Here is a 22,213-nt window from a genome sequence, read left to right as displayed (position 1 = left end):
GAGGGAATGAACTCTGAAGGCGAGATGACATTCAGAAACTTGAGCCCATTTCTGCTTTGATCATTTTTTTCCTTAATGATGTGAGCTACTGGACTGTCTCTCTCCATAAAAGAACACCTTTCTTTAGCTTGCTCTGACAGACTAACATAATGCATTTATTTCTGGCAAATGCATTTATTGGCATGTTGACATCTTTTTTAATATTCTTCCCACCTCAGGCCACTCCATCAATCCACAGTCCTTAAGCAGAGGCTTTTCAATGCACCACAAAAGAGAAGTCAGGTTAATTTTTTTTCGTTACCTAAAGCGGGGCCATCTCTCCCAGGTTTCTTTAGCCCTATACAATGGCTCTTGCCAAGCCAATCTGAATTCCCTTTCAAAACTCAAACTGTGTTTAATGGGAAAGGTATGATTTCATAAGCAGATCTGTGCAAGACTGATGTTGTGCAGACAAAATCCTATAATGATTAACATGTGGCACCTTGGTCCAATTCACTCAGCTATGCACTTACATCGCAGTGAAAACTGCTTACCGGCTTGCTCAGTGCTATTTAATTAAGGAAACTAGGATAGCCAAAAATAGGAAACTAGGATAGCCACTGCAATTGTCACATGCTTTATTGACACCGGGATGTCTAATTTTTTACAACGTCTTTCCAATATTTTTGGCGAGGAGAGAGTCTTGAAGCCTCATCCCGAGGTCTCCGCAAATCCCTTTCAGATGTGGTTGGGAGGGGAGCGAGAGCCAGGCTGCCTGGCTCAGCCTCCCCCCGGTTGGGCTGACCTCCCTTATCAACCCTCACCCAGCCCAGCGCTGGCAAACACGCCGAGCCCCACGCAGGCACCCGACCCCTTGATTTCAGCCCTGAAACGTGGGTGCGGGGTCGGTCAGCCAGGGCTTCTGCCGGAGCCTCACCGATAAGGAAGGGGGGTCTGAGGCATCGGTCGTGTCCTTCGTTGGCCCCAACGTTGTTGAGGAAGTGTCTTCGAGGAGCACCAAGGAGGGCTCTGGGGACTACCACAGCTCCAGGGGTCTTCTAGCCAATGTCCTCCCACTCTCCTGCCCCATCCACTGCAACGGCAGGCACAGAAAAGCTCCGTTTCGGTACCGTGACTGCAGCTCCTCTCACGGCTTTCCCTGGTCCTGCCTGACCTGAAGCCTGCTGACGTGTCCCAAAAGCTGCCGTTTCACACCAACGCCCTCGGAGAGGCCCTAAATCTGCACACGCCTTGGGAAGGTTAAACAACCTACAGCATGGACATTTTCACTAGCTCAGCTCATTCGAACACAACGGTGAATGTAAATCAGTGGCTTTCATGTAGAATTTCTCGATGCCATCAAGAGTGCTGTATTGAATTAAAGATATCCAACTCATTAATAAAGGCAAATAATGACAAGCCGATCTTACTGGTTTAGTGGGCTAGAGTTAAATATTTGACCGATAATGAAAACCTATTTCTAACTGATTTCTCCCTTTCCTCCTCGGTCTGTTTCTTTTAAAGTACATATACATGTGTGGTTTCGGTGTTTGTTTTTGCTTAAATTGTGCCTTCTGCCAGGTTCCCTGGTGGTTAGAACAGACGGAATTTATTAAGGACCATATTTTCTTTATTTCAGTGATTACCATCTCTGTATTGAACCAGCCTTCAATGGCACTTGGTTATTCTTTGCTCTACCACTATCACCCACCACCATTGCCCTATGGACCTATCTTCCTAGGCAACGCGTAGGGGACATGCAGAGGCTGCGGCATCCGAAGCCCTTTTGAACAGGCTTCTGTCAAAATGCTGCTCAAATACCTGTAGGTATGTGAGAACAGCAGTACTCCTGAATTAACAGTGTTAAAGGCTCCAGCTGCTCTGCCCGAGCCTTTTGGGTCTTTAACTCTTACGCAAATGTGAGAATCCACGGCTTCCAGTTACTTTAAAAAAAAAAAAGAAAAAAAAAGCAGTTTAATGAGAAAGGTTGGAATTAGGCAAGGGTCAGGGCCGTGGGGCAAATTGAAGTTTTATTCATCAAAACGATTCATCTCTGCTTGATCTGTCATTGCCAGTGTAGCAGGAGGAAGGGAATTCCCAGCTAGTTCCCAAAAGAAGCTGTGTGTTGATTATGGAAAGAGGCACAAAAGCCTGAAGGTTAGTACAAAATAAATTTTTTTCCCTAGAAAGACTTGCCCACACCTCAGGCAAGTTAGCCACTGGCAAGATCTGAGCATCGTGTAATTCTCCAGGCATTTGGACGCTTGCACGCAGTTTCTTTGAAAGAAATAAAGCATCTGAAAGCGTGCAAAGGAAAAGTAGTTTGCTTTGCTCTTTTGATAGCAGCTTAAGTCACTCCTGCTACTAGCAATAGCCCATTTTGCGAGCTGCTCGGAGGAGAACGTCAAACCAGGGCTTTGCTTTTGTTTCTGCGTGGGAAAGAAGCGGCGATGACACTTGCCTTTCATGCACGGTAGCAAATGTGAACTATGAGGAGCACCAGCCTGCCACTGGCAGGCGAGGAGGCAAGTCCAAACGTTTCACAAACACTCCAGTCCTAACACCCCACCCGTGATGCAGGGCAAGCCTTACGGATGGCCCCAGGCACACGGACCTGTTCCCAGCGCTGTCAGACTGACACGGTAAGCCAGCAGCACCCACTGCATCGTCCCCTCCCAGCCCCTCGCCACTTTGACGAGGGTCCCTGCTCTGCCCTGAAGGATGCTTCACCCCACTCTAGCCATCCCTCACCGGTTTCTTGCTCCCTTTCCCTGGGATACTTCCTGAGGCAAACACCTCCACGCTGAGAAATAATGGAGAATCAAAAGAATGAATTAAGAATCAGTTATCCTTGCTAAAGACCATAATGGAGAAGCAGCGATCAGTTATTGGCCCTAATTAAGAGAAAACAACCCATACTGATCTAAAGGCAGGATCTGTGGGGAGCGATGCACTGATTGCAAACCGGCTGTGGTTTCTTGTATGTGCCATGCCTTGGAAGATGGCAATAAAGTTCCCAGTAAAGGCGTCTTTTCCTTTTCTGTCACTTTTTCTCCCATGTGCTGATGCTGGGGGTTTCACACTCAAGCTTATAATTTCCTAGCAGGAGATTGAGCAAGCTCAGCCCCATGTAGCTGTTACTGGCAAGCAGCAAAGTCACCGAAAGGGAATTAAGGTTTTTTGCAGGGCTGTGCCAGGCAGACAGGAGCAGCGTGGTCGTGTCAGCATCCAGAGGAGCTGCACAGGAGGACAGCAAAGGGACGTGAGAAAAGAGAGCAGGTGATGAAGGAAGGAAATTCAAGGGAAAAAGCCATGACTTTGGGTCTGTGAAACACCCAGTGTCACCATAGCAATTACAGGAGATGATTCCAACAGCACGGCTGGTTGCTGCTCTCTAGGGACAGCAGGAAACCGAGAGGCAGGGGAGTCTGAAGCATTTTCAGGGGCCGAGCTTTAATGCCTAGCACTGCACGCATGTTTTACAGGACAGTTGCTTTGAGTTAATTCTGTATGGACTGCTGTCAGTGATGGTTTCAAGTCTGTGTATATAGCTGCTCACACACATGTTTGCTCTCCACATTCATTGAATAAAGGGCATGGGGTGGTTACAGGTTAATGGATTTTCAAGCTGAAGTGTTTGCCAGTAGCATTCAGGACATGGAAATTTGGGCCAGAAACCTTATCGGAGACAAACCATCCTGTGGCGTCCTTCGGTGGAAGCCCAAGTATTAGCTCCTTAATTTGTTTACCCTGAGATAAATTCCAGAGTAATGCATTGATGTGCAGGCAATTAATTGGGATGTGCCCCAGTGCAAGGAGAATGCTGGATAATAAACCTCTTTAGGAATGTCCTTCTGAACGATCTGCTGACTAACCTGCCTAGCTTAGTATCTAAAACTGCAATGACCCTGAACCTCTCATAATCCCAGAGATTTTCCTGAAAAAACATAAGGGCAAGTTAAGGACCTTTTTGCCTGTCTGGGTCGGTTGTGGGGCACACACCTGGGCAGAGGGGACCACAGCAGCACTTGGCTCTTTGCTGACGTGGCTGATAGCTGCTTAGCAAATCTAAAAAGACGCTGGGATTTTAAAAGCCCAAGGGATGGAGGAAAGTAGGAACATAGCTACACGTTCTTGTTGAAAGCGTGGGATGAACCAAAGGATCCCAGCAAAGAGGAGTGTTAGGGAGCAGCTGATCTCTCCCTACAGCACCGAGCTGCTACGTGCAGAGCGAGCCCCGGGAGTTGCCTCCCTTCAGCTGTAATTGTGCTGTTTATAGCAGACCATTAACAGATCTAACCCGTTCTTCGTCGCTGGGTTTTGCACATCTCATTATCCCTCCTGTTTCTGAGCTGGTTTGGGATACATCCAATCTCTGGGATCAGCTCTTACCTGAACAGGGGACAACTGCCTTCGAGGTGAGGAGCAAGACACTGTACGGGGACCTTGAGTTGACTGTCAGAAGCAGCTGCCTTGCAGACCGTATTTTTCAGCTTTGAGGGTGGCCTGCTTAGCCAAGCCTGACTATTTCACCATGCTGCGGAGACTGCCCTGGTATTAATTCACCTCAAAGAGCAGGTTGAAGTCATTAAAATATTTTGCAGGTGGTTCCTTGAATTCATGGTGCAGCTGGATCCAGCCTAAAGGGAGGGGGGGGGAGAAAAGGAGGAGAAGAGGCAAGTTCTGATGAAACACAAATTAACATAACTCATAGAAGGGAACGAAAATCTGGTTTCAATCTCTACAACAAAGCCAAGCAACACATCAAGCTAGAAAGGAGAAATGTCAGCCAGGCAGCACTGGGGATTTTATTGCTTTAGCACAAGTGCTTCTCCGTGGTCCCAGGAGTGCCCAGGTGCTACCGCAGCAGCCGGACCTCCTGAGCACTGCGCCGGGCATGCAGGGACACAACAAGGCCCCTGCTCCCATACGGGTACAGGCTCAAACCTCGCTTTAATGCCCTGGCACATATCACAGTTGTTTAGATCTTCTGTGTTGGCCTCAGTCTCCCTTCTGCTTGGAAACTCTCCACGTACCACATAATTTCTTGCCCTTAGAGCTGGATCCGCTTTTTGTCAGGGGGTGCTGACCAGGGCTGAGCCGGGCAGTCAGTGGGACACTCACAAGGGAGACCCCAGATCTGGCACCTCCATGAGCTGCCAGTGGGCAGATCACTCACAAGCTGCTTTGGCATCCCCTGAATTCCGCAGAGCCTCCCGATGTCCGTGGGCATCTAAGTCCTTGGTCCTTCCTCAGGGAGAACAAGGCATAAACACTGTCATACTGGAGAGCTAGACTGGGTCTGACTGGGATGGAGGTGACATTCTCCACAGCAGCCCAACACAATATGGTGTTGTGCTTTGGATTTGTGGCTAAAACAGTGTTGACTACACACAAATGTTCTGGCTATTGGTGAGCAGTGCTTGCACAGCGCCAAGGCTGGGAGTAGGCTGGGGGTGGGCAAGGGGTTGGGAGAGGACACAGCCAGGGCAGCTGACTCAAACAGACCACGGGGGATATTCCACACCATGTAACGTCGAGCTCGGCAATAAAAGTTCATGGAAAGAAGGAAGGGGAGATGTTTGTGGTTAGTGCATTTGTCAGCCCAAACAACCATCATGCGTGCTGAGGCCCTGCTTCCCAGGAAGTGGTTGCCTATCTGCCTGCCGATGGGAAGTAGAGAATTAATTCCTTTTTCTGCTTTGCTTGCAAGTGCAGCTTTTGCTTTCCCTATTAAACTGTCATTATACCAACCCATGAGTCTTCTTACCTTTCTTCTATTTTCTACCCATCCTTCGGGAGAGGGAACCTAGTGAGCAGCTGAGTGGGCATTTGGTTGATGGCCAGGGTCAGTCCACCACAAGAGCCGGCAGCCTTGTTCATTCCAAAAAGAGAAAAGACTGAAAAATCAGGTAAAATAGGAAAAAAAAACCACAAAACCAAGCTAGTTCACAAACAAACCTACCACTGCAGAGGCAATTGTACAGCTCTGGTGACTGACAGCTTTGAGATGGGCATCTATGGACTGTGTCCCAGGCCAAACCACTGCTACTTGTTTCTGTGGGAGAGCAGTGTGGTCTGTGGGCAGGATCACTTTTTGGTTTTTTGAAGCCCATCTGCAGAAATGTGAGTGCAGGTGTTGGGATAGGGGGTAGACTGTCATCTTTTCTAGCTGCCACTCTCCCTTCAGTCTAGAGGTGACAACAGAGGTTGCTGTTGTGGAGGTTGCTGCCCCCGCTTTCCCGACATGGGGCCTGTTTGTGCCATCACCTCTTCTCTTCCTCATCCTTGGAGGGGCATGAAAGCCCCTGGATTCTGCCCACTTATGCCTAAGACAGTCTGAAATCAAATAGATGAGTTTGGAAAAATTGCTATCTTGTAGATAAATGGAGAAACACCTCTCAACCAGGATATCTTCTCATTTGGGAAAAAAAACTTTAAAAACCCCACAAATTCAGTTCTTTCAAGATAGATGCTTATGCTGAGGAGGCTAACATCTGTCCAAGCTCCCTGGCAGTATCACTGCTGGGAACCACTGTGTTTAGCTAACGCCAGGTTGGAGTTTGGTGTTATGTTTCTTTGCTCTGCTGTGAGCTTTTGGTGGTGGCAAATGCCTGCAGCTAACAGTTGTGAAAGGAGATGAGAAACGTAACTGGGATGTCCAGGGACCAGACACTTCCTTTTCCCTCCACCAGCAGTTACCCCCAGGCCCGTGACTTTGAGGCGGCTGCGGTCTGTTTATAAACCTTGGTTCAGATGCGGTGCACCTTTGCAACGAGAGCGTGAGGAGCTCCTTCTGCCCGGCACGAGCCACCAGCGTCAGAGCGTAGGAAGGGAAGGGGTGAGCCGGAGGACTTCAGGCTCTTCCCCGAGACGTCGGCAGAGCATTTCAGGGGAGGCAGGATAAGCAGCAGGAGGGAGAGGGACCGGGGCTTCCTAGCAGAGAGACTGGAGGGTGAGGCTGATGGCCCAGCAGACGTGCCCCATAATGTGCTGGAAACTGCTACTCTATTAATAATCCCATTGTTTCAGCAAACCTTCAACCTAGGGAGACTGCACCGAATCAGCAGTTTCTTTTCTTTTTTTCTTTCCTGATTTAGTAACCCCAGTTGCACAACCAGAGTCAATCTATTGCTGCAGCCAGTGACGGTGCAGCGAGAAATGAAAGACAGCAGAAAGCAGGCCGGGGGCAGCGAGCGCACGCGAAGGCTGAGCGAGCGTGTCGGTACATGACCTCTGACGTCTGTGGCACGGCCGAGACCCCCGGCACCACGTGCGCAGGGAAATCTGCCGCCTGTTTGCGGAGGCTGACATCCAGATGGAAACACACCGCGACGCTCACCAGGCAGCCAGATGCTCACCTGACTGATGGGAATGTGGCAGGACGCAGAGCGGCATGGGGCTACGTCAACTAGAAATAAGGGGAGAATTAAATTTGACCAGCTGGGTAGGCAACCGCAGCTGGCGGGCAAAGTTGGGTGGGATCATGACTTTGCTATTGACTCTCCCAAAATAGCTAAGTGGAGAATTGGACTTTGAAGCCTGAAGCAGTGCAGATTGGGACTGACAAAATCGAGGGTCTCTACCACTGCTTTTGCACCCATGCCACCTGGGCCATTGAGAAAGGTATGGCCACGGCATGGCCACAACATGTCCATGAGAGGTGGGAAAACATACCCCTGAACTTCTTTCTCAGGGAAGGAGGGCACAAAGATCTCATTGCACCTTTTGCCTTTCAGAGAGGCTTTTGAAAACTGCAGTTGCCAGCTTCTTTTTAATACTTTTGAAGTAAAATGGATTTGCCTAGAAGTGTTGTTAAAAGCCTCTCTGCTGTAAATCTGCTCTCTGCGTGCACCTGAATCACATCAATCTCTATAAACATCTACTTGGCAACACAAGCGCAGTCATGCCTAGCTCATCACCTGGCCCAGCAAGAGTAGATGGTTTCAGGCTTGCGCAGTGGTCAGCTGAGCCACCCAAACCATCAGAAATGGGCTGGATATGAGCCCTTACCTCAGTGGGGAGGCGATGCCATGAAGGGAGAGGATGCACATGTAGTTACTATGGCCCAGGTGATCGGTGGTAACATCTCAAGCCACTCTAATTCAAGGGGGTATCTGAGCCCTTCACAACGAAGCAAACGATCCCAATTCCTACACAGTGTGTAGCAGAACATACGATATGGGAGGACTCCTCTTCCTCCCTGCTGGTGCCAAACCAGGTCACAGCTGCACAAGCACATTTGAAAGGAGAACGCAGAAGTGGATTTAAAAATCCCCACATATTTTTGGTTTAAGCCTTTAAGAGATCTATACTTCAGGTGCAGAACAGAGGGCTTCATTCTGCACTGGGCCATCAGGGTGTGGATTTCCAGCTCACGTCTACCTGAAGCTTACGCCACGCTTTCTTCCACGGCCATGCAAAACGGCGAGGACCCAGCAGCCCCGCGGACGGGCACGGACCCGCAGCCCAGGAGAGGACCGAGTGACGGGGACTGCCCTGTGCCTCGGAGAGGGCAGCAGCACGCGGCCGTGGCAGCGTGGGTGCGGGGGGCTCTGCCCGGCACCTACCGACGGCTCTTGCCTGGGGGCTTGGGTAAGTGGCTTCGCTTTGCAAAATCAAAATCAACCCCGGCACAAAAGCGGACGCCGAAAGACCAAATGTCACGGCGAGGTCTGCTGGCGCGAGTTTTACAGGATGTGAACAAAGAAGTGGTGAGGTGGAGGAATTGCGTCTGTGGGTATGGAAAATGGGCCAGAGAGGAAGCAGGGGCTGGAGAGAGCCTCGGCAAGGAGGCTGAAAGTGTCTCTTCTCCATTACAGCCCAAACCCATTTAGGCTTCAGCATCCCCCAGGAACCTGGGATGTTCTTGGCTACGTGGGGAGGTTTACTTGTGTTAGGAGCGAAATGGCCCAACACCACTAAAGTGCAGAGATGTTGAATAACTCAGGGTTGAACCTCTTGCAGGATCCTGCCCGAGGCTCCGTGGACACGGTGTCCCCAAGCGAGCACATAAGAACAGCTGAACATCTTAGCTGTGGGATTTTTTGAGGAACTGTTCAAATTACCACATCAAAGTTCTCACAAGTCTATAAAAACTGAACAGATAGCAAAAACATATCAGAAAGCATATCAAATCCGGATGCAGATAGGAAGTCCCTTCAGTTCTTCATTGTCCATAATCTGACAAGGCTTTAGGTTAGCCACAAGAAATTTGTCATGAAAATTAAAGACAGATACGGGGAAGATGGAAATTCGAGTAATATGAACACTCTCAGTATTTCAGACCAGATTGGGTTTGCCTCAGCTGCTACCACAACCTTTGAGATAAGTGGTAAGATTTCTTTTTATTAAATGGATTGATACGGATTTTATCTAGGCTATGAAGAAAGCAGCACATAAAAATGAAATATTGCATTTATGCTGCATATTAAATGCTTTTTACAGTGATTTTGCTAGTAAATTAACTGCCATTTAAAAAAAGAAGTATGTGAAAATGTCCTTTATAGCCAAAAGCTGATGTTGAGCATCGGAAAAAATTAGGTTTTTTCCTGTTTTAGAAAAAGCCTAATTTCACTGAGTAGAACTTTCATGTCTTAATAGTTAAGATACTGAACTGAGATCTCATAAAAAAAAGTAAGTTTATGAATTTTTAGCTGAATATAAATACTTCATTGCTGACTAAACCATTCTATTGTAAAACTAATTAAATCATTGTACTCTTTTAAAACTAAGACTTTAAACTCCTGATTACAGTAACTTGAAAAAAACTCAATTAAGGGTAACTTACTGAATGTCTGAAATAGTTATTAATGCTTCTGAAATACTTTTTTCTCCCTAAAGGCCAAAATTCGACAAAGCGGTTTATTTCTTTTACATTTGCTGGTGACGATTTGTTTTAAATGTTACAACTTGTTTTCATTTGTTCTGCAGTTCAGTTTATTATTGATTTTTCATTTGTTTTGATGTGTACATGCATCACTTGGAATCGCATGTATGCAGTGCTCTGGACGGAGAGGGCACGTGCTTTGAGCAACCCTCTTTGAATGGCAGCCTGGCGCAACTAAAAGCGATGGAAACAGGGAGTTTATTGATGCAGAAAGGAGAGAACTACCACATTGGTACTGTTATAGGCTGGATTAAGTCTTGATGCAAGTGAGCTGGTTAAATTGGCTACGGAAAAGCTGGCCAAGTGAATTGCAGCGCAAAGCCCAGGTGAGAGGAGGGCATCCTGCCTTGCCTGCAGGACCTGGCAGTCTCGCAGAGAGACCTTGCTGCTCCCCGTCGCTGGAAAGCACTGCTAATTTATTGTGGCCAAGCCTGAAATGGCTGGAAGCGAGCAGCGTTTGTAGTAGCAGAGATGTGAGAGGATGTCTACCCTACTTCTGTCGGTTTTTAGAGCCTCGAAGCCAAAGAAAGCCATCCACATGCTGTCTTCAGGCGACCCTCGGCATCTACCTGCTGCTGCTGACGGCCGGCCAGGGGCTGCTGGCGTACAAAGGTAACGCTGCAACCTTACTGCGGGCTTGACATCAAAAGACAGCTTTGCTGGGGGCTCTCGGGGGACAGGGGCGAGCGGGGATGAGCACGTAGATAGGAAACCTCTGAGGGAGCACAGACGCTCCTCCACACACCGCAAGTCAAAGCAGCCGCTGCAGAAAACCATTCCCCCACCCTGGATATGTGCTTTGCATTTGCAAAAGCACTCCTGGCTGCACCCCTGGCTGCAGCAAGGACCGGCACATGAAAACCACCTCCCCAGGTCAAACAGTGGTGATGTTTAACCCCGGGTGTCATCCATGGGCGCTGAGGAGCCGCCCTGACGAACAGACATTTCCCAGCCGGATCGGGCAGGGAGTATTCACTGCATGGACCTTTTGTTTCCTCAGTGTTTAAGATGCAGAAAGAGCTATTGAAATTTCAAGGACTAAATACCTCCTATACGGAAGAGATTATGGAAAGCTCCTTTGCCAACAAACTGTTTTCGGAGAGAAACTCTGTAGAGGAGTACATGGGACATGAAGAAAACTGGAGGAGAAGCTTAGAAGAGGAAATCACCATAATTAAAAGCAGCAATGCAAACCTGATGATGATGATGAACAACATCACCCTGGTTGCAGGTATGGCTCCATTTCTCCATGCTGGCTGTACAGTGGGGACAGCTGGTTCCTCTGCACCACTGGCAAATCTGAGCCAAAAACCTAGTTCAGATGAACAAATATCTAGGGCAAGATTTGGTCTTCTTGTCAGCTAGTGATGCCCCAGTGCCCAGGCTTGGACACTCGCTCCAGACGCCCTGGCCGGGGAGCTGGACACACCTGGAGAAGCTGGAGCACAGCCCTGTGCAGCCCCGCTGGATCCCGCTGCAGCTGCACACACGGCTCCGGGCTGCTCTCACCTCCCGTAACTTGTAGACTTGGGCTCCGGGTGCCCTCCGAAAGGGTGGTGTCTTCAGCCCAGACCTCAAGCCTATCAGCCCCACACTGGTATGTTCCTGACTGAGTGCTGGCTACTGAAAAATATCCATTAAATATTTATTTCAGGGCCTCCTGGACGCAAGGGAGATCCTGGTCCACCAGGTATGTTGGTAAATGAGCTGTAAGCAACTTTCCCTCTTTTCCTCTTTCTCTTTTTTTCCCCTAAGAGACCTGAAGTGTGGATTTGGGATTTCAGTCTCTAGACCCAGATCTTACCCAATGTGCACATACTCAGTGCCTTGGCCATGAGGAGACCTGCTGCACTTTTTCACTGATCCCCTGGGAGCCTCAGCTTGCCCAAGTGCTCCCACGGAGGTCAGTGGCCACTATGGAGAAGCATTTTGGCTCTGCCTCCTCACTGCTACCCCACCAGAAAAGCTCAGGGGTGATGGAGGAACTGCACCTGGTCATTATCTGCAATAGCCATCCCAAATCTCCATGTGAGACAAGAAAGGACCAGTGAGGCTGTTTGTGTGCATCCAACGACCAGCAGACAGCTGAGCTTTCTGCCCCAGACATAGCAAGTCCTGCTGTCCAACTCATTCCAGGACAACTCAAGAAGACGTCCCCAGCCCCTGCTCTATAGGCCCCCAGCTGAACAGCGTGTGTAACAAACAGTGACAGATTTGTGACCTTGCCCACGACCGCACAGACTCAGGAATGAGCTGGGTGCAAGGGGTGCCCTCCACAGCCATGCACAAGCTGCTGCCCTGGGTACTTGGGGATTTTGGGTAGAACTACACCCGCTGCAGGAGATAAATGTCTCCAGACTGTGAGGATGCAGCAAGTCCTAATCTAATGTTGGCTTTGAGCAGAGGTTGAACTAGGCAATGTCCAGAGAAACCAGAGTTTCTATGATCCGATGATGATGATCTGAGATGCAACCCTTGTTAGGTCAGGTCTGTATCTCATCCATCCCTAGTTCTTGGCTACATTGATGAGCTTTTCTGAAGAAAAAAAAATTAATACATTTTTAAAAAAATCATGTTTTCATATCTTCCTGGCTGCACTTACAACATTGAAACAGCACCTCCCGCCAAGCACCGTTATTATACATCAGAGCCCAATACTTCAATGCATTTTCAGGAAAGATCTCCTCAAAGGCCCCCACGAGCTGGGCTTGGCTGGAGGACAGCTGGCCCCTGCCCAGCCATGCACTCAGCCGAGCTCCACGGACTTTACTCAAGCGGTTGTGCTGGTCCCTGCCAGCTGAAGATTGGCCTCAGTGGTGACTGAAGGCGCATGCACAAAGGATGATTAAAAAATTCATCTCTTCTTCTTAGCCATTACTGCAAATAGATGATGTGTGTCAGCTGATATATGTATTTTACATCTCAGGGCTACAGGGACCACCGGGGACAAAGGGAGACCGAGGAATCCAAGGTAAGGCTTTTCTGACACCTGAATTACTTCTGTGGATGAACATAAAGTGGCTTTATGGATGATTTTATGGGCAATCTTGTCCTCAGTCAAGGTGTAAGTCAGTAGGAATGTCATTGGAGTTGAAGGAAATAAGCCCATGTAGAACTAATATGAACAAAAGCAAAACTTAGCTGGAAAAAATCTTATAAAGTCAATGTGCACCGGTCACAGTGGGCCCGTTCCCCACTGCCACCCACACCACTCTCAAGTACACGGAGAGCAGAGTTTGGTTCATGCCCACAGCTGAGTGGCCTGGCCTGCTGCTGGCATTCACTAGACACGACACCCGATGAAGCATCAGAAAAGTGGTGTTGTCCTTGCAGGCTTACATGGACTGCAGGGTGCGAAAGGGAGCAAAGGAGAATCTGGTCCTGCTGGCCCAAGGGGTGAACCAGGAGTGAGAGGAGAAAAAGGAGAGATGGGGATTGCAGGTAAGACTTCTTCCCTATCTCAACATTTTTAAGATTCTTCCATGTATTCCTGTTTAAACTCATTCTACTTAAAACACCAGAAGAAGTCTTCATAGGTCAGATACTTCATAAAAATCCAGGCAGCCCTGAGCATGGCTCGCCAGTCAGTGAAGGAGCTGGATGGACAGGACACTCGACCTGATCTGAAGGGATTTCATTTCGTGTCATGCTCCCGCAAAGCCCCCAGAGGAGGGCTGAGGGAAGGAGACGTGCAAAATGTTGACTGCACCATGGAAGTCTCTTTATAGAGCGACCTTTGTCTAACGAAACTCACAGGTATTCAATTATCAGTCTATCCCAGATTAAAGCAGCGGTGTTTGCAGTAGGATTTTCATGGTATAAAATAATACAATATAATTTATATGCACAAGCATGTGGATGTTAGTCCTCACTTTAGTAAAACCTGTTTCTGAGAACTTTATATCTTATATAAGCCTGACTTTTATACACCGAAAGTAGAAGAGTTATGCACCATGTTTCCCCCATGTAACATGCATTAGTGGGCATCTCCTGGACAGCTGTTATTCAGTGGTCTTACATGGGTTGCACCCAGAGAGGAAAGGCTGAAAGCAGGATAGCAAAGGAAAGCAGAAGATGTGTGTGGTGCAGACCAGGGACGACAGTTGGACATGTTGATTAGAGCTTCCTCAGATCTTCCATCAGATCCCACATGCTCCAGTGCGCTCATTAGCACAAGTTGCTCCAGAAGAGAAAAGTGAAAGTAGGAGGAGTACCAAAAGGCGAGGACTTTGGGATAATTATGGAGCAGAAAGACGAAGGAGATGTCAGTTTTTAAATGAGGCACTTGCAAATAACTCAGGTCTTTTGGAGCATGCTGATCACCTGTTCAGAGAAAAGAAGGCTAAGGGGAGATGCGGCATTTCCCTGGAAGCACGGAAGTGGAATACACTGTCCTCCATCTCCGCTGTGGCTAGGAGAAGGGAAGGGTTCAGACTGCAGTAAGGGATATTTAACTAGAGAAGAAAACATTCTAGTGGTACAGATCGTTTGGGGATTAGACTGGGGAGGTGTCATGGCACCACTGCAAGTCTTTAGCAGTAGGTCAGACAAACATCTGGCCAGACAGTCTGGCAGACAGACTCTTGAGGTGCCATCCAGCCCTGTCCTCCTACAGCTTTATGGGAATGCCACCGAATGGTAAATGCAGGTGTGAGGCCAAACTCTGCTACTGGTGCAGCTAGACGGAGGTGCTCCACCAGCTGCAGAGACAATGAATCTGTATGTTTGAACCCGTACAAATGTGCTGTGCTGTTTGATAGGTCTCCAAGGACAGAAAGGCGAAACAGGCAAGAAGGGAGACGCCGGGCCCCGTGGACCCATGGGTCCTCAGGGGCAGCAGGGAGTCCCAGGACTGCCGGGTTTCAATGGTAAGTGCAGAGGACACAGAGCAACCCACCGTCAGCGCAAGCGTGCCACGGTGGAGGGCTGCCCTAGCTGAAGCGTTTGGCTAAGCCTCGTTAGCACTGATGCCAGGATGTTGTTACAGGTAGCACGGGGGAGCCTGGACGTCCTGGGCAGAAAGGAGAGGCAGGTAAGGAGTACAGAAGGTGCAGTTTCTTCTAGAGATATGAGACCAATCTCTTTTAGATGGTGCTTCACGACGAGGAAAACTGCAGCCAGGCTAGATCCCAGCATGGGTAAGAGAAGATGATTAGATGAAGAAACCATGCCAATGCTGTGCAAACCCACCCCGCAGCCTCGGCTGTCTCATCTGGACCCCACTCACTGTGCAGGAGAAGGAGAGGGAAAGAAGGGTCCTGTGCTGTGGAGGGCCATGTCCTCCTTCCTGACACGTGTGCACACACAAGGGCAGAAATTGGCTGCTCTTTCAGGAAAGCATTTGTGCCTCTCAAGGCTGACAGTCTGCAAGGACCTGGGTCCATACAGCCTTTCACTCCAGACCATGCCTCCCTGCACCGCTAAGATCAGCACTGCCAGGGGAGTATTGCAATTCGGAGAGACCCAGCGTTTGTTTTGCCTTCATAGGGTCAACTCAATCTGCGCAGTGCAGGGGCTGGTGATCGAGCTATCTTTCTTTTTTCTCCTTCCTATGTTGTGTTGCGTTTCACATGTGCTGCTTTTGCTCAACCTCAAGGCGTAACCGGACAACGTGGACCTGTAGGAATTCCTGGCCTCGAGGGCAGACCTGGTCAGAAAGGGGAGAAGGGGGACCACGGGCTCAGTGGTATTCCAGGTACAACGTTACGCAAACCCATAGCTCACAGACCTCCTACTCTGCCCTCGCTTTGTGTGATGGCTTCGCCCTTACTGATTTGTTTTTAATTGTAGGAGTACCAGGCATTGCAGGACTCAGAGGTGAAAAGGGAGACAGAGGAGTAACAGGTAAAGGAGAATAAAGCAGGTTTGGGGTCAACAACACGCATCATGCAGACACTGGAAAGGGATCTGCAACAGCAAGGAGGAGATTTGTTGAGTCCTGTTCTTGGAGCCCCAACGCAACCCAGGATGCCATGGTGGGCCTGGGCCTCTGCCAGACTGCGGGGAGGGTAGCTACGCACTGGGCAGGTTCTTTCAACCATCTGTAACAGGCATGAGGAGGTGATGTTGCCTGCATTTTTGTATAAATAGAAAACACACAAACAAAGCAGCCATTTAAGATAAACCAAACAACAACCTCTCTACCTTGGAGCTAAAGACAAATTTTACTGGCTGCAAATCTGATGGGGAAGAGTATTCACTAGCAACCATCTGTCCTGGCCTCCTCTGTAGTGTTGCAGGAAGAGATATCTTCAGAGGCCAACTTAAAGCATACAACCTAGGCCTTTTCTTTGACCTTCCGTCTGAAGAAGGCCACCTCTCTGTCCCAGGCACCCAAACAATAGGGTGACATTCTGCAGTACAAGCCTATTCTGGTGTATTTCTCTTGAATCAACCTTCTTAACCCTGAATTTATATAGTGCACACAACCTCTCATCTCCATCAGGAGGTGACAAAGGTCCAAGTACTGCACTATTCTGCATTCATTGATACCTGGGTGATAGGGATGGGAGTCACCTGGCCCAACATTAAGTGGTTGCATATGTCTGATGCACCTAAATTTACATGTCTAGGCTCTCTATAGGGTCAGTGAACTCCCACCTGAAGGGAGGGTCTCTATCCCGTCAGTGGAGTTTAGGATATGAAATAAATGACCAGAAGTTGATCTACTTCAGGAGAAGATGATTCACTGCCTGTATTTTCTTTATCGACGAGGTCTGCACTGAGTATAATGGGAAATAAGACACCCACTTCAGAAATAGATGCCTATAGTGTAGCCAGCTAAACAAGACGAGTTGAAATCCATCATAAATTCTAGTTTGCATAAGCTTTTATAAATGTATAAATATCTGTCATATTTTTGTTTGTTTGTTTGTTTGTTTGTTTTGATGATCTTAGGTGTTCCAGGGCAAAAGGGAGCAAAGGGAGACCAGGGCCTGCCAGGTAAACCCTTGTTTGACAGCATGACTTACTCTGATCATGCAAAGAACTTTAAATGCCATGTTCCACTTCTCCGCATCAATGTGAAATGCTCATCACTTACTTTCCTTGGGAAGGGACAAAGGCAATGACTTTCTTGCTTTCCACCCAGGCAGCCCAGGCGTAACTGGTCAAAAAGGAAGCAAGGGTGACCATGGCAGTCAGGGTCCAAAAGGAGAACCAGGAGCAAAAGGAGCCAAGGGAAGCCATGGATTCCCTGGTAAGGCTGTTTGCCACGGGGTCTGTGGAGCTGAGGGTGCATTTGGGTTTGGGACTGTACATCACAGACTGGCACAAGCTGCTCTGGGGCATGTTTACAGAGCTCATTTGGAGGAGCTCAACAGACAGATCAGTCTTCCCAAAAGATGAATGTGCAGAGTGTCACATTTACACCTTGGGAGGTGTGCTAAAAGACATGCAAGGAAACAGCTGCATTAGATTTTCTCAAATCCCTGGTCTCACAGAAAACTGGAACAATCCATGTTCCTCTTTGCTTTGTACAGAGACATCTTGCAGCATACCATGCTGCTGGGATAAATCCCATGTAAACGTGGTAGTCAGGAACACAGAATTGGAAACACCAGGGCTATTTAACTACGCCTTGCTAATTGTAGAACACAAAAATAGTTCAACAGGGCCAACACTACAGCTACTCCGCATCCTTACCCCCAACAGGCCATGGGAAGCAACCAGTGCTCCAGATGCTTTTTCTTTTAATTATTCACACAGAACAGTATGAGAGTCCTCAGAAATAAAATAAACTAGAGCCCATGTGGGACCCCTTCATGCACTCCTCTGCTGGAGCTTTGCCTCTGGAGAAGGGAAAAAGTGTACCTGGGGTGACCCCAGGTTAGGGACTGCCCTCTGGGTGGGTCTGATCTCCTGGTCCCCAGAAGGAGACAGCAATGTGTGCTTTGTGGAGGTAGCTTTTGTGGGAAGAGCTCACTGGGTTTTTTCGAACACCCCTGCTGTCAAGACCAGGATGCTACCCAGAAATGTGGAGGGCTGTTGGGAGCGGCTTTCTGCTGTCCCACGGCAGCACCTGAAGAGCAAACCCCATGATGTAGATCTTCCTGCAAGTAGTGTGGGAGATTCCATGCCAGCTTCTGGAGACCCAAAAGGCCACCAGAGATGTCATTTTACAGGTAGTAGTGGGTATAAGACACATTTCTCACAAGTGAGTGGATGGGATTTTGCAAGTGGCCCTTTTCTTGGGTCACATGTTGGGAAGACTTTGGTGTATGTTATCCTACTTTTCTTGCCATGTTTTTTTTACATACCCTTAGTCACTTCAGGGGGTCCACTTCACAGGGGGATGGAGCCCTCATATCTCTGACTCACCCAATTATTCAGAAAAAGTTAATAACTGGATTTTCCCCCAAACAGCTGTCAAATATTTGCTTTTTTTCATTTGGAACAGGTCCCCCAGGAATGAAAGGGAGCAAAGGTGCAAAGGGAGAAGGTACTGGACTCTTATTTCTTCTTCTCTCACTTGCTTTCTGGCATCAAAGCCATCTGAGGTCCAACGTCCCCTCCTGCGCACACTGGTTAACCCACAGCATGGCTACCAATACCGAGGGGTCCATGCTCTGAGCTGCAGCCTGGTGTTTTCAGACCCAGGAGAGGGCCTTGATTTGTTCGGATTTGAGCTACCAGCAACTTCTGGTCCCATGCTGGCTACAGCCATGGAGATGGGAATATTCGTCCAGTTTGGGCAGTCACTGCTTCTGTCTTTCAATGTGCTTTTTTCCTCATGCCTGTATAACCAGTAGAGTTATTTTCTTCTCCCCTGAACTGCCAGGCAACTTCAGTCCTTTTGTACGAATCGCGGAAGGGGGCAGGAGGGGCCGCGTGGAAATCTTTCACCAAGGGTCCTGGGGAACAATATGTGATGATGGCTGGAGCACCCAAGATGCCACTGTGGTCTGCCGAATGCTGGGCTATACACGTGCAATCGCCACCTTCACAGCCACAGCAGGTGAGTCCACAACAGCCTTCCACCTCCCCAGGCCTGGCATGGGAGGTTGCACACACTCAGAAAGCACTTCGGCAAGGTCCTCTACAAAGAGGATCACCTCAAAAGGGCAGCTCATTCCCCTTGGGATGAGGGAGCTGCATGTCAAGCGCTGCTTGAACTGTGCCCAAAGGCTTGATTTCCAACAAGCCAACCATGCAACCCAATGCATGCCTGCTATCCACACGGGGCTCTTTAGAAAAAAATGCACGTTCCTCTTTCTTTTGTCCAACAGTTTTTTGTTTGTCTGTTTGTTTTAATTCATCTCCCAAAGGCGCTGGACAAATTTGGCTTGATGACGTGAATTGCAGAGGGAACGAAGATTCAATTTTTGACTGTCCGAAGCCCGACTGGGGTGTGAACAACTGCTCCCACAGTGAGGATGCTGGCCTGGAGTGCATTTGATGGGACACAGAGGCTGCCCTGGGAGCCGCTGCCCGCCTCTGCTCTCTATGGAGCTCTTCTTCATAACGCGAACCCAATTTCATCAGGTTGTGCTTATAGTCTCTTTACCAGGCCGTAAAAGCATTGACAGAGAAAGCTGAATTTTCCATAAATTGATAACGGTTGTAGGACCCACAGGTAACCTGAAACATCCCAGCTATCACGAAACCGGAGCTCAGGCACGTGAGCCAGTTCACAGCTTTTCCAGTTAGCTGACATCAGCTCATTTGCAGTAGCTCACATGTGTGTGACCTCTAAGTCCACGGGGGGGGAGAGATGGTCCACTTCAGCTTAGTGCAGTAAGAGAGAACAGGATCAGCGTGCAGAAACGGGCAGTTGCTGCAGCTGCGCTGGCAAGTCCATCTTCATCATAGTACAGTTGTGAATCCGAGCCTAAAACCCCCAGTGAAGTGCATACACCCAAGACAGCAGATGCTCAGAAATCATCAGATGATCTCTCTGGCATGCAAATATAAATGCTCTCCAGAAACAATGCTGATCACAGGTTAAAGTGCAAAAATAAATGCCTGGGATCTAGGTGCGGTGCTATCCCGGTTTAGCACAGACCTTGTTTTTGACCTTGGCCAAGTCCCCTGCCTTCTCTGTCAGTGTTTCCTAACCTGTCCCCAGGAGCAATACCCCTTACCTTATGTGATGTATAAAGCTAAGTGTTTCATACCTTTAGAAATTAGGTGCTCCAGTAAAGCAAAGGGATGACAAATAAAAGCAATTTAACTTCCAGAATGAAAATATGGACCCTAAACCAAAGGCTTCTACTTAAATGAAGTCTTATATGTGTCTGAGATAATAACTGAAAGGCTTCTTTTTAAGGCCTAAGTCTTCCCCTTTTCCACCAGCACGGGGCATTCAGCAGGTGACGAGCAGCCTGTGTACATGTAGCTGAGCACATCACAACAACCTGCTTGCAGATACTTGATTTAAAATGTCAGAAATACGTGTAAGTGACCTCACATCTCTGCCGAATGTTAGTCATAATTGCATTTGTCTACACAGCTTCGAAACTTGTTTTTAGTGCTTAGAAATCAGATATAAGTGGAAAAACCAAGCAGTGCTGGTAAGAGCAGCAGGCGATGGGGCATCCAGGGCCGATGTGAGTGAGAAGACCCAGCACTGCGCAGGGTGCAACAGTGCAGTCTGCAACAAAGCTCATCACCATTTTGAACCAGAGGAAATGTTTGTTACGGGGTCTCGGGCCTCAGGAAGGAAGTCTGGAAAATCCCAGGAGTTTTCCACTACCCACTCTGATGCCTTTGACAGCGGGAAAATGAAGAGAGACACTTGTCATTCCTGGCTCTGGTTTAGAGGACACAAGGAGCACCTGCCACAAACCACGGGTGAAACCTGCTGAATGACAACTGTTTCAAAGCTGGTGGAAGCAGGCAGCGGCTCATCTGCATGAGAACAGACAAAAGCTTTCTGTTCTGGTAGGGAGCCCCACCAGCACTAGCAGCATGCTGAGTACCGGCACTTGGGCTTACACAGCTATCCGCAGGGCTCCCACGGACAGTGCTGAGCCTGCGCGGGTTCCTTTCATCTTTTTTTGTGTGGCAGTATGTAAATAAAGCATTTCCACTGTCTGGAAATAAAGGATTTACAAGCTGTATTCATGTTTTGATACATCAGCACGTGGTGCTTATACTCCCATTTTCTCACTTTCCTTGCTAACGGGGTACGTTCCTCATCGTTTTTCAGGCTAAATGCTGAGACATTTGATTTTTTCATCCAGCAAAACTGCCACCAAAGGGAAAGTCACCATGTCCCCAGTGATGACCCTTTGGCTGGACTTAAATCCCCATAAATCTCCTTTTTGGAGAATGGGCATGCAGAAAATAGCAGATGTGCCAGGATTAAGGTCAGGGCACCAGCGGTTAGATCTGCGTGCCCAGGGCAAAGGACACCATAGTCCAGCCCATCTGCTCCTAAGCACAGCAGGAACAGGTTGAACCCAAGCTACTGTCCAACAGTGTGGCCAGAAACCAGAGCATGACGTCCTTAACCTACTCCCCTGCCACTTCTTCACCTTGCAGTGCAGACGTAAAAATCTGCAAAATTCGGAGTCAGAGGGATTTCCTAGCAGCCCGGGAGAGCCCATGCCGACACTGACGTGTTCGGCGCCAAGTACACAAAATGGCATTTATCTTGCGGGGACTAAAGGAGGAAGGGGAAGGGCTCGAGGTGGCTCAGGCGGGCACACAGCCAGGGCGATGGCTGTGGGGGCTGGGAATGCCACTGCTAAAGGGGAATGGGCCAAAACATGCAGCTGCCTGGCAGCATTGGCATAGCCCCCTCCGTTCAGCGGGGATGCAGGAATCAGTAGAGAAGTGTTTACACCGGTACAGTTCATTCTGGTCTGGGAAACAGGAGCCTCAGGACCAGGACCTGTGTTAATACTACCGTGCTGGCAAAACCAGAGTTTGGCAGGAAAACAAACGTTGCCTTCATAAAACCACTCTGCATGCCCGGTCCGGAGAGGGAAGCCCAGCCAGCTGGGCGGAGAGCTGCGGGCACAAAGCTCACACAAGAATTAGAAACACAACCATTTCTGCCAAAGCAGAGCATGTCTGAGCTGCAAGAGAAGAATCGAGCCCAGTGGAGGGTGTGCCACCTGCAAGAAATAGCATCCTTGGTGCGGACCGCTGCGGCCGAGTCACGGTGCCCATGATTTTTCCCACTCCCTGACTGTGTCAGTCCTGACAGATCCTCCTGGAGAAGCGGTGCCCTGCTGTGAATAAACAGCAGAGGAAGCTAGGTGGGTGGCAGCACAATTTACATCTGATCCTCTTCTGTCCAAATCGGGGTGAAACCAGAAAGAAGTCACTAATGTCATTAAAGCAGGGAGAAATTCTTCCCGGTTCCCGTAAGAGGTAGATAAGAGATGGAGGCTGTGA

The 22,213-nt window shown here is 48.8% G+C and overlaps 1 protein-coding gene across 2 annotated transcripts; it reads left to right on the top strand.

The window, feature by feature from the left end:
- The first annotated feature begins 9,080 nt into the window (after positions 1–9,080).
- On the top strand, positions 9,081–20,928 carry MARCO (macrophage receptor with collagenous structure). Of its 2 annotated transcripts, none has more exons than XM_030018990.2 (15): positions 9,081–9,313; positions 10,379–10,480; positions 10,869–11,099; positions 11,523–11,558; positions 12,795–12,839; positions 13,202–13,309; positions 14,629–14,736; positions 14,856–14,900; positions 15,465–15,563; positions 15,659–15,712; positions 16,766–16,810; positions 16,959–17,057; positions 18,267–18,308; positions 18,648–18,824; positions 19,135–20,928. In XM_030018990.2, the coding sequence occupies exons 1-15, from the start codon at positions 9,199–9,201 to the stop codon at positions 19,263–19,265; spliced, it is 1,437 nt and encodes a 478-aa protein (XP_029874850.1). In that variant the 5' UTR covers positions 9,081–9,198; the 3' UTR covers positions 19,266–20,928. The 2 variants fall into 2 exon arrangements, with proteins under 2 accessions (XP_029874850.1, XP_029874849.1); XM_030018989.2 differs by having other exon boundaries at positions 9,082–9,313; positions 16,959–17,066.
- The last annotated feature ends 1,285 nt before the right edge of the window (positions 20,929–22,213 follow it).

This window comes from Aquila chrysaetos, chromosome 6, assembly GCF_900496995.4.
Source record: "Aquila chrysaetos chrysaetos chromosome 6, bAquChr1.4, whole genome shotgun sequence".
NCBI classification, from domain to species: domain Eukaryota; kingdom Metazoa; phylum Chordata; class Aves; order Accipitriformes; family Accipitridae; genus Aquila; species Aquila chrysaetos.
This window is presented reverse-complemented; position numbering and strand designations above follow the sequence as displayed.

What these genes read in the sequence shown, in the direction of transcription:
- MARCO (XM_030018989.2), top strand. Translation starts at nt 9,199, where the DNA reads ATGAAAATTAAAGACAGATACGGGGAAGATGGAAATTCGAGTAATATG. An exon ending in GGGAGATCCTGGTCCACCAG is followed by an intron (nt 11,559 to 12,794) that starts GTATGTTGGTAA and finishes TTTACATCTCAG; the next exon opens with GGCTACAGGGACCACCGGGG. An exon ending in GGGAGACCAGGGCCTGCCAG is followed by an intron (nt 16,811 to 16,958) that starts GTAAACCCTTGT and finishes CTTTCCACCCAG; the next exon opens with GCAGCCCAGGCGTAACTGGT.